General features: G+C 45.5%; 1 protein-coding gene across 1 annotated transcript; it reads left to right on the top strand.

Moving 5' to 3' along the window:
• Nucleotides 1-3564: 3564 nt before the first annotated feature.
• EDEM2 (ER degradation enhancing alpha-mannosidase like protein 2) lies at nucleotides 3565-12128 on the top strand. The gene is made up of 11 exons (XM_069807350.1): nucleotides 3565-3705; nucleotides 3788-3898; nucleotides 4030-4069; nucleotides 4505-4610; nucleotides 5657-5782; nucleotides 6508-6719; nucleotides 7751-7892; nucleotides 8190-8314; nucleotides 9037-9181; nucleotides 10398-10519; nucleotides 11376-12128. Exons 1-11 carry the CDS (start codon nucleotides 3599-3601, stop codon nucleotides 11865-11867), a joined length of 1728 nt encoding a protein of 575 aa, XP_069663451.1. The 5' UTR covers nucleotides 3565-3598; the 3' UTR covers nucleotides 11868-12128.
• The last annotated feature ends 241 nt before the right edge of the window (nucleotides 12129-12369 follow it).

Below are 12369 nucleotides of genomic sequence, written 5' to 3'. Positions count from 1 at the left end.
CCGGGGAAGCTGCACAGTAGAGTGATGCTGCATCAGCTCTCCCTTTCTCATCTTCTGCTGTTGTTTCTGCTTGCTGAGTGCCACCACAGTGGGACCTACTCTGTTCATACTCCCTGCCTGGGGGAGCAGGGCTGTGCAGCACTGGGACACCTCACCAGTCACAGCTAGGCAGCCGCGAGTCCAGCTCTTTCTTTTTTAAATTGCAGCATGGCTTAAAATCACGGCACCAAAGGGAAGGCCAGAAACCAGGTAGCCCATCTGCTTTCTGTGTCTTATATTTGGCTGTATTTCTTTTCTCTTTTGTTATGTTAGTCAGGTGCTAAACAAATAAAATCAATTCTGAACTTATAAAAAGCAATTGGAAATGCCTAGTCTTTTATAGTGAAATCTTGACTGAAGCAGCCCACAGCACTTGGAGAAAAATCAATCATCGTTTCCATCCTGCTATGTGTGCTACTAAAATTAAGAATTGATGTTCGGCTGCAAAGGAAAATTATTTCGAGAGAACCACCTTAGCAACAGTTTTCAGTGCTCATAAAACTCCTGTATACGGTTCTTCTCATAACAGACAAACTCCTACATTCCACCATAAATTATAAATATTAATGGGTGATCCTGATTTACATAGAGTTTCCATCTTAATGGGCATCAAAATTGCCAGTAGGGCAACAGCACCACTTATGGTAATAGCAAGTAGTAAACAAGTCCTCAGCCTAAAGATGTCATAAACCAAAGTGTTAAACGGCCCTATAATTACAGCCTCTCCCACATCCAAATGAAAATTCATATTATTTTGCCAGTGGCCTTTTCATAAAGACAGAAAGCCTGACAAGCTGGAGTGAGGCATCTGAAAAAGCACTTAACTCTGATGCAGCCTAAATATTTTAGTAACATGCTCTGTCCATTTGGGAGCACCACTCCCCGCATCTTCTTTGATTTATTTCATCAAAGCCTATGTAACTTGTATGATATTATGTGCACACCACATTAATATTCCTCTAGTATATGCCACAGCCACACTGAAAACCACCCTTTCCCCCAAATAATTTCTGCCCCACCAGCTGTATTTGTGTTTATTAATAAACACGCAGGCGATTGCCACACCACCACCTGGAAGCCACTGTTTATCTTATGCACAGGGGCTGGCTGGCTGACACCCTGAGCCATGGCATAACACTCTTCCCTCTAGCAATGGGACCTGCTCCCACTCAGCTCTCGACAGCCAGTTTTCTCAGCCCCTCTGTGGTGGGGTGTGTGGTGGCAACAACAATGTCACCTAGCTTCAGTGGGTCTTGCAATAAACCTATGGCTATGACAGGAGACAGAGCAGCAAATGCTTGGGAGGAGACAGCCCCATCTGCCTCCCAAATCCACGCCAGGGTGCTCAGCTGCCTAAAATGCTCTCAGAAACGGTAAGGAGGGTGATGGGCGCTGCACCAAAAGCGGCTTTTTCACAACCAGCTCAGTTTTCATCCAGCTGGCTCTCCCAGCCACTGCTTTCTTGCCCATCAGTCCCTGGAACAGCGATTCAGTCCCATTTACACCATCCTCTGCTCACTCCTTGTTTTGGTCTTTGCTATTCACAGCCATTGCAGGTCGAGAGACAGAAAGCTCTTTTGCAATGGACAGCTCAACTCTGTTATAGGTAGCTATATTTTTTTCCATTAAAATATTGTACAAATGCTTAGTGGGGTGCAGGGAGTGGTTACCACACTTCAATTAGTGTAATTAGTGCCCATAACGTTGCCTTCATGGAGTCTGCCTCCTCCATGGCCATGGTGGCAATGCGCTCCCACCTTCCCGGCTCCCCTTCTGATGCCAGTGGAGAGACACCATATGGCTCTGCCTCTGTCTTGTCCCATTTTTCTTTCAACTCACAATACTGTATCTGTTTCAAAAACACTTCAGTCAACTTTTAGAACTCAATAACTGACTTTGATAGCGAAATTACTGTATATGGTAAATGACAGTGGTCTAGAACACTGTTAAATTTAAGTCTGGAAAATGAACTGTAATAAAATGTGCTCCAGTAATGTACTGTGACAGCTTTTAGTGAAATCAGCTCCAATAGTTTGATTCTACCAGGAACACAGCGAGACATACTCCAGCAGCCTTGAGCCATGGAATAAGAAAGCAGACAGCTTTATGATAAATAGCCCCAGAAACCTAAATTACAGCTACAGCAAATGAACAGTATGTTGAAATTACTCAGTGGCTTTTTGTTGCCTCCAAGGAGCAGAGCTGCAGGCAGCTGCGCTGGTACACGAGTGTGCACTGACACCTAGTGGGACAGCCCCGGGTGAGGAGCCTTGGGGTAAAGTGGGCTTATTTTATTAAAGAACATCAACAACAGCCAGCCCTCCCTGATGCTAAACACCAGCATGAGATGACACAGCATTGGGTCATTTGTGCCCCTTCCTCTCCTGCGAGCAAGCTCGTTTAGTTTTGTTTTCTACACGCTGCACCTTTGCCAGGCAAAGGACTGGCTTATCACTTCTCTTCTTACTTCTGCTCTCCCTGCCAGGGTCCCACCTCACCCCTCCTCACCCATGGGCACGCATGGGGGAGAAAGAGAAGGATTTACCACAGATCAATCAAAGTCTAAGGATGAAGGTGTAGAGAGAGCTCTGCCAATTGCTCTGATGTTAACATGCTGGTTAAACAGCAGAGTACTAAAATCAGTGTAATCAATCACACTGGCAGTATGGACTCGGAAATCTTCCCTGATGTGAGCCACAGCACCGATACTGCTAGAGGACTCATTCCTCTTGCAGGAAGCCAGGCTGCTGCAACCCTGGCTGCCTTGGAGCCAGTCCTGCTCTGACACAGGGGGACTATGCCAGGATTCAAAGCCCACTTCCAGAGCGGGAGGGTGACAGCACGATATGGCTCCACGCACAGGCTTGGATGCTGGCTTCTCTGAAGCAGGTGCTGATGCGTCACCCAAAACTCACCGAAAGCTGGATTTGAATTAGAGGGAGAAAGAGGATGAGGATGGTTTGTCAGGAGGAAGGCTTACAGGCCAGGAATCTCCCAACTGCTTCACCAATACTCTGGGCCATTCTGAGCCTCACTTCTTGACAGGAATTGCACAGAGGCGGTGCCAGGAACCACCTCCTCTTCCCACACCGGACAAGCACCTTCCCGGGCAGCTGGCACCATCGCTGGTAACGCGTCACTACTACAAAAGCGTCACAGTATTTGTTATACTTATTTTCAGGTCTGAGAGTTACACCTCCCGTGCTGCCAGCTCCCCCAGTGCCTCCCGACCCGCCCAGGAGGCTCATTTCTGCCCCTGGGCGTGTCCCCCCCGTCCCTGCGACAGGGATTCACACCCTCCGGTGAAGTAAGGCAGGAACCTCCCCCTTCTGTAGGAGGCAGCCGCCGTTACTTCCAGTCCTGGCGGCAATTACCGCAGTAAGAGCCCCACGGCCTCCCCGCCATCCCCGCTGTCACCCCACAGCCCCCCGGAAGCAGACGCGCAGCGCAGGGCGCTTCCGTCGGCGTGCGCATGCGCCGCCCGCTCCTGCCGCTCCCATTGGCTGGCGGCCGGGGGCGGGGCGGGGCGGCCGCCGGCGAGGCGGCGGCGGGCGCGGCCATGCTGCGCTCGCTCGGTCCCTTGCTGTGCCTGTGGGCGCTGCGGCTGCCGGCGCTGCCGGCAGGCACCGGGGCGGCCGCCCGGGGACTGGACGTCGCTTCCTACCGGTGAGTGCGAGGCCGGGAAGCGGGGCCGGGCGGGAGCGAGCGAGCCGGACCGGGGCTGAGCGGGGCTGTGCTTGTGCCTCAGGGAGCGGGTGCGCGCCATGTTCTACCACGCCTACGAGCACTACCTGGAGAGCGCCTTCCCCTACGACGAGCTGCGGCCGCTGACGTGCGACGGGCAGGACACCTGGGGCAGGTAGGGACCGTCCCCGAGACGGGGCATCGCCCCCGGCTGCCGCGGGGCCGGGCCCGGGGCGCCCCGCTGCTGGGTGCCCTCGTCCGCCCCCCGCCTCCGCCAGGCCTCACCTCGCTTCTCTCCTCGCACAGCTTCTCCCTCACGCTGGTCGACGCCCTGGACACCCTGCTAGTGAGTACGAGCTGCCGCTCCCCGCCCCACCCGGGGCTCGGCCCTGTGCCTGCCCGCCGCTGCAGCCCGGCCTTCAGCCTGCTCAAGGCCGCCTCAGCCTCCTTCTCCACAGCTGCTTTTTACGCGGTGGTGATGGAAAGTCAGTTTATTGATTGACCAAGGAGCTTTTGCATATCGCTTTGTTCTGGCCCTGGGGGGCAGGTGGCCACAGCTCCCCGACCCTGACACCTTCTAACTCTGACATGAAGACCTCGAGTGTGTGAAGAAAACATTTTGAAATTAGATGAAACTGTCAGTCACCTCTTTAGTACTATTTGTAATTATGATTTCACAAAATAGTAAGACAGAACTAGGATTAGCCCCTAACATTGAATTGTGCTTTTGTTTCCCCGTGAACTCTAGCCCTTATTCTCTGTTGTCCTGCTCCCCCTGCAGATCTTGGGAAACGTTTCCGAGTTTCAGCGAGTCGTCAACGTGCTGCAGGACGGGGTGGATTTTGATATTGATGTCAATGCATCTGTCTTTGAAACTAACATTCGAGGTGAGGTGGGTTTTTCCGTGGCGTTCATGCTGGATTTCCTTCCTGTACGAGTCTCTGAACTGTACACAGAGGTAATGCAAGGGAGTGGTCAGAGTGAATTTGTAATGCAGTGTAACAGGGCACATAAACAAACAGAAAAATCCCAAACAAATGTCACTTCCTTTTTGTCTTTGCACATCACCTTTTTGCTTCCTGCCTCAACACAAACAGAAGTCAACATGGCAGTTTCAATACTCTAGTGCCAGGTTTTGAGCTTTGGAATAAACATCTCTTCCACTGAAACAGTACTAATAACATACAGTCTTTTTTATATACTGTTTTGGAATAGAGATTATTAATTTCTTGCTTTAGCATCATGATGTGAAACTTGTCTTTTTTTTGTTGAAAATTGCAAAGGCCTTTGGAGTCTTGTAACCGGTTGAATGTCTAACTGCTTCAGTGCCATCCAACTAAGAGACACTGTCAGGGAACAAAACTGTTACTTATGCTTTTTTTGTTTCTCCTGTCAAATATTGCTGAGCCAGTTTTTTGCAGTGGTGTAATTTCTCTGTGTTTGTGCTTGTTATGTGACTGTAGACAAGCCTGTGAAAAGGGCTAATAACTCCCTGCCTCTGTCCATCATGCTGAAATTTTTTACTCTGGCCTAGACATTTTTCTCCAAGGTATTTAAGAAGGTACACTGTCTTACTTTACACAAACATAATATTAAGCTGTCTGGAAGAAATGAAACAGAATTCCTCTCACAGAGGTTTGTGTTCATTATACTGTTAGCTCCCTGACTGTCTGCAGGGCAGGGCAGGTATAGCAGGGCAAGTAGCATGTGATGCTTCTGAAATAATGGAAGAAATATATCTGCTACCCATTGCAAACAGGCAGGAAGAAACAAACCACTCTTCCTTTGTGGCATATTGAATTAGGCTGTTAAGGATGAGCCACCTGACTTTTCTTCTCTATAAACACTGCCTCTGCATCATGATAAGTACCACTGGTATCTGATTTCATTCCTCCCCACATTCTTTAATGGAATTCTTATGTGCACCTTCTAGTGGTGGGTGGTCTCCTCTCCGCTCACTTGCTATCGAAGAAGGCTGGCGTTGAAGTAGAAGTGGGCTGGCCATGCTCTGGACCTCTCCTGAGGATGGCGGAGGAAGCAGCTCGCAAACTCCTGCCGGGTGAGAACTTGTCTGGTTTCTGTCGCTGTGCCGTGGTTCGTGACTGGTGTGTTTGACAACAATGGCACTGCTTGATGTGTAAACTCATAAAACAGTCCTGTGTTCCCTGAGCTGAAAGCATGTTTAGCTAGTGGCGAAAACATTGTGAAGTGCATGATACCAGTTGTATGTATGCGTGCCAAGTGTTGTATGTGCTTAACACATCAGTTTGTTTGTTGCTTGTTGAGGGGAAATATATTTAATACAAATAAAGGCTGTGAAAGAGCAGCTTGTAAAGACAAGAAGATGCAGCCTTATCTACCCCTTTGTGGGCTGCTGCTGGGATGTGTGCCCTGATAGCATGGCACTGTTCCCTTGTGTGCTGCGCACCCTGGGCTGCCACTGAGTAGTCACAAGCTGAGGGTGTTTGCGCTTTGCTGACCAGTGCATGTAGTTCCATTTTGACCACCCTGCTTGTTCTGTAAAAAAAGTAGGGATGCAGTCTGCTGCTCGGGGCAAGGTGGAAGAGATCTGCAGTACCTTCCCAGGACTGTGTGTAGCTTGGGGTATGCTCTCTGCCCCTCACAGAGTCACACTCTGCTTCTCATTTCATTCTTTGCAGTTACTGCAATTGCTCCAGTCCGGCTTCTTGCCTGTGTGCAGTGGAATGTGAAGCACATGTTTGCTTGACAGTCTGTCAAACGTAACAGTGAACACTCATGTGAACCAAAAATACTACGTTTCAGCTTTTCAGACCCCAACTGGGATGCCGTATGGAACAGTGAACTTGCTGCACGGAGTAAACCCTGGGGAGACCCCAGTTACCTGTACTGCTGGAATTGGTACATTTATAGTGGAATTTGCCACTTTAAGCCACCTTACTGGTGATCCAGTGTTTGAGGATGTTGCCAGGAAGGCTTTGAAGGCACTGTGGAAAAATCGCTCAGATATTGGGCTGGTGAGTGAGGAATGGACTTTGAATTTGCTGCTTTTTGTGTAGTTTTATGGATGCAATTCTAAGCATAAAAAAGCATAAACAAGAGAGGAGATAGAACTAGATAAATAACCACAGTGCTAATAACTGGGCTGAAGTCGTGCGTTTGACATTGTTCCTGAACACCTGCAGCATGCACATCTCTGCTTTAGTGGTGCAACCCAACATTATGCCATTGTTCTGTTCCATAACAGATGTGGTTGGGAGACAAATGCCTTCCTCTGGGTATTGCAGTTTTTCTAACAGCAGCTGTAACAGATTAAATAAAAGGTCTGTCTGATGCCTGGTGTGGCAACAGCCTACGGAAGAGAATAAGAGCACAGCAAGTGCAACAAGATACTCCCAGCCCTCTACAGCTTTGGTGTTTTGGGAGTATCCAGAGCTAGAAGCATTATCTCTGCGTTCATTATCTTCTGGTCAGTCTTTCTTCAGTTAGTTTCCATAGTTGCTTTTTGAACCTATGTGAGCTCTTAGTGTTGCATATGTGAAGTGGAACAGATTTATTCATATGCTGTAAAAAGAAGTGTTTCCTTTTGTTTGCTTTGGCATCTTGTTTATTTTTTTTGTTTATGCCCCTGGTCCTTGTTCAAGAAAGAAACTGAATAGCTGGGTTTTTTCATCTTTGTTAAGCAAGTCACACTTGTGTATTATATTCTCCATCATCTGGATCTCTTTCTAGGCTAGAGAGTCCCAGGTTTGAAGGATCTATTTAAATATTAGCATGGCAGCTCTCATGCCTTTGACATCCTTGGCCTCCATCTCTGTATCTGTGCTTCTTCATCCTCCTCTGCTCTTTTGCAGGATGTGAATTAGGACCAGACACATCATGTTGAAATTGTGCATTTTTACAGTAGCATAATGGTGTTTTGTTTTGGCCAGCGCAGCGTTTATATTGGAAGCATAAAATTCCTAACTTATATTTTCTACAGTTTGTACTTCAATTAGCTTTATTTCCACTTAAACTTCCTCTTTCCTCCTCTCCTCGCTTCTTCCAGGTTGGTAACCACATTGATGTGATAACTGCTAAGTGGGTGGCCCAAGATGCTGGCATTGGGGCAGGAGTGGACTCCTACTTTGAATACCTTGTTAAAGGAGCCATTCTCCTGCAGGACAAAGAGCTGATGTCCATGTTTCTAGGTGAGTAGTTTGTTTTCTGTGTGAAGGGTCCCAGGAATGCCTCCTTGACTGCCCCTGTAAAAATTCTGCATGTGGGACTGTGGAAGAAGTTGAAGAATCTAATAGGGTACATTCAAGACTGTTCCTGAAGCATTTGTTGTAATGCTTTTGAACAATCTGTGATAACAAAGAGTTACCAAAGTGAGCATCCTGAGAAGTCATTCATTTGACGTGGCTCAAGTAAAGAAGGGGCTTTTCTCATTCTTAAAAAAAAAAGATCTTTTGTTGGATAACCTACCCATCTATGTTTCCTTATAGAATATAACAAAGCTATCAAAAATTACACAAAGTTTGATGACTGGTACCTCTGGGTTCAGATGTACAAAGGAACAGTGTCCATGCCTGTTTTTCAGTCCCTGGAGGCCTACTGGCCAGGCCTACAGGTAAGAGCTGTCATACCTGTAGCATGTGGTGATTTTGTTCATCTGTCTTGTGTCGGTCTTTAATATTAAAGTTACAGCTACAACCCTCATTGTGCTGGTTTAAAAGTTTGTTTTGATCTCTGGTGAAATCTACAGTAGTCTGACCCTGCAGAAGAGCAGATGTTGACTTTATCTATGGCGTATAAAAAAAAGTCTCCCATTAAGCATGATGGGAGGGCAGTTTTGTTGTAGCAAGCTCCTCTGACAGTGGTCTCGTAATCCAGATGGGGAACGTAAGGCAAAAGAGAATCACACCTCTTTTTCCACCATCTCATAGATGCTTTACTTGTGTGAATACTTTCCCATTGAGAGGTTTGCTTTCTCATCAGTACTTACATTTGGTCTGGGACTTTGTTAGCCCTGCTGAAATAGGCTGGATGCTCTGATGGACTAGAAGAAATGTTGACAGAAGAAACCCAGCCTTCCGTTAACTAAAGATGAAAGGGTCTTCATATTATTTAGGTGTGTGGAATGTGAGCCAACAGAAAGGTAGCCCCTATCTCTTTAGTCCTACCTATTCTTAAGGCATCATTCCTAAATATTACTTACACCATTCAGACCTGCTGAACAACTCGTTTCTGTCACTATATCTTGCTTTGACTATAGCAGTATTATTGCATCAATTCCTGTGCTGTTTCTTCTTCACCCAGATGTTGCTTTGCTAATTGTTTCCTCTTTCTCAGAGCCTAATTGGGGATGTACAGAATGCCATGCGAACCTTCCTCAACTATTACACTGTCTGGAAGCAGTTTGGTGGGCTGCCTGAGTTCTACAACATTCCCCAGGGCTATACGGTGGACAAGAGAGAAGGATATCCACTCAGACCTGGTAAGCGGAAATAAAATAAAAAGGAGCATGGAGTTCTGCTTTTGCTCTGGTGTTAAGAATAGCAAGATCAAACGTAAGCAACACCTGCCCTCCAAAAGTTCCTCCCCAGTTTTGCTTTGAGTTAGTTCCTGCATGCATTTTACCCGTGATTTCCATAGTCAAAGCTACACATCTTGCTTTCTGCCATTCACAAAGGCAGGGCTACCTTGTAAAGGAAGCAAACCATAGTGTTACTATATAAAGGGGGCCTGTTAATGAATTGGGGTCACGATGTAGGATTTGACATGCTTAAGTGTTAGACTGTCTGACATGACATTTGAAGTCATGTGAAATGTTAATGGGGACTGCCTGTGTCCTTTAAATTTAGGAAGTGAAAGAGAGTATGAATAGACCACTAGTTCTGTTGAGTTCCTGAAATAAACTAATTCTAGTTGCCCTAGTAAAGCTCAACATCTAAGAGCGATTATATGTTGTCTGTGATACTGCAATGAAATGGTCTATCTTTTTTTCTGTTGTGTTTGTTTTGGTTTTTTGTTTTTTTTTTTTTTTTACAACTCTGACCAAAAAAAAAAAAAATTGCACCCAATTATTAGGTCAGTAAAACTTTGTAAGTGAGAATAATCAATTTCCTTTTGGTCTGAGTGTTCAGCTGACATCCACATTGGACACCTCTACCAAAAATACTCATCAGCATTAACTTTCAAATGTATTAGAGCATCCAAAAAGACCTGTTTCTTTAGTAAGTAAACACAGCACAGTGCATATGTTGCCTATACAGAGTATTTCCATAGTGCGTGTTTTCATGGTGTTTTAGATACCTGTTTCAGAGGCTTACGGTGTTGTTTAAAAACTGTATTTTGGGGGTTGAATTTCTTGTTTGTAATCCTTTCTAGAGGCATGTTTCTTTTCTTCCTTTGACCACTGAGTTTAAATCCTTTTCTCTCTTGCTCCCCTCCCACTCCCTGAATGTGGGAGGGGAGCATTATTCACTCTTACCTGAGCTGATGCAATCTGGTTAGAGTGAATTTCTTTGTAGCACATCCTTAGTAAAAGCAAGTATCCGTGCTTTGAGCCAGAGGAAATACAAGGCAAGCTAGGCTGATCACCTGATCATCTTAAAGTAGCATTGTTAAATTAGTTCAAGGAATATCTCATCTTCCCTGTGTATGTGGTTTGGTAATCTTTACGCTTGCAAATGCTTGGGGTTTTTTTGCAGAGCTGATTGAGAGTGCAATGTATCTGTACCGCGCTACAAGAGATCCCACGCTCTTAGAACTGGGAAGGGACGCAGTGGAGTCAATAGAGAAAATCAGCAAGGTGGACTGTGGATTTGCAACTGTAAGTGCTAAATCAACTACTAGGTTGGCTATTTGGCTGCTAAAATATCAGTTTTTAGAAAGTGTTCTCATGAATGATGTTTTGCCATTGAGTCAAGGGATCACTTTGGTTGAAACATGACTTCTTTCTTCAAACAAACCCCTTGTATTTCTCTGTGAAGCTGATCTGGTAACTGCTGGTCATGTTTCTGGTAGTAACTTCCCTCACAGCCTGAGCAGTGGGACAAATTCTGTCATTGCCTGTTGCACCAGAGCCCGAAACATGGGAGAGTGAGCATCGGAAGCTTCTCCCGTCTCCTGTGTCTTGATAGGTACTAGGTGCTCCAGCTCAGCAGGAAGGCTTCTATGCAGGGTCTCTGCCTGCCAGTTTTGTGATGCTGCTTTTCCTCTATGCCTTGAAAATCTGTTCAAACACAAGAGAACTACAGTGAGTGATTTCTCTAAAATCGTTTAATAGAAGATTTCAAATGTACTATTAAGGTCTGTTTTACAAAAACCTCCTTATAAATATTGGGAATTAGGCCTTGTGATTTGGGAAGTAGGTAAAAGCCTTATGATTTTTTAGTGGGGGAAATGATGAGATGCTTGCTTACTCACTCTTCTTCTCCTTACCTAGATAGGAAGTGTATTTCTCCTGATTGTTAGTTTCCTGTTCCTTATCACTAGACTATACTAATTCATAACAGCTGAAACCTTGTTGACGTATTTGCATATAACTGTTTAAAATACGGAGTGAATTGGTGCCGTACTGTGCTGTTTAACTGAAATGAATTGCAAGCTGGTTTTACTTTGCCCCCTAAGTTCATAATTTACTGAATTTGATACAGCTGTAACCCACTGTATTTCTTATCTTGTAGATCAAAGACTTGAGAGATCACAGACTGGATAATCGCATGGAATCCTTCTTTTTGGCTGAAACAGTAAAATATTTGTACCTGCTGTTTGACCCAGACAACTTCATTCACAATGATGGATCAGTCTTTGATGTAGTGATTACACCATACGGGGAATGCGTCTTGAATGCTGGAGGATACGTCTTCAACACTGAAGCTCATCCTATAGACCCTGCTGCGCTGCACTGCTGTAGGAAGCAAAAGGAAGAGCAGTGGGAGGTGGAAGACTTGATGCGGGAATTTTACTCGCTGAAGAAAAACAAGAAATTCACTTTAAAAAGAGCTTCTGACCATGGTGAAGGGGAAGGTGCAAAAGACCCTGAAGATGCCTCCTTAGAGAAAGGTGGAGAGAAGAGAAACTATAAGAAGAATTCACACTCCCTCCTGAGTTGCCCCAGTCAATCCTTTAACTCTAAACTTGCAGTACTGGGACAGGTCTTCCTAGATAACACCTGATTCTATTTTCATTATCAGTTTAAATTATTGATTTAGACTCTGGAAATATATTTTTATAGTTTCATAATGGAAAGTGTTGTACCTCACAATGTGAATTGTATTATGAAGTGAAACAGCTTCCCATTAAATTCTGCTACTGCTGGTTCATACAATCTGATATAGAAATCAGCTGTTAATGCTGTAAAGTTGCTAATCTCAAATGGATTGGTTGCCTGAATAGCAAACAGGTGTTCAGAAAGAGAAAGAAAAGTCTACAGGTTAGAGGTGCCTTGTTTATTTCATTGTGAGTTTGTTTTGAAGTTTTACAGGCTGGTGCAGGGTCCAGAGCTTGCTTTGTTCTATAAAAATGAGCCTGAGCAGTCCCCTGTCATAAGGGGAAAAGCAGGGACTACTAGCTGCAGCTTCACTTCTGAGACTAGAAGTCTCCTCTGCAATGTGCCCGACCTTTTATCTTTGGCCTCTTTATGAATATGTGGTTAGCCTGAGAGATTGATGACCAGTC

Source organism: Haliaeetus albicilla, chromosome 2, assembly GCF_947461875.1.
Source record: "Haliaeetus albicilla chromosome 2, bHalAlb1.1, whole genome shotgun sequence".
In the NCBI taxonomy this organism is placed as follows: Eukaryota; Metazoa; Chordata; class Aves; order Accipitriformes; family Accipitridae; genus Haliaeetus; species Haliaeetus albicilla.
Note: the sequence above shows the minus strand (reverse complement) of the source record. Positions and strands in the feature narration are given on the sequence as shown.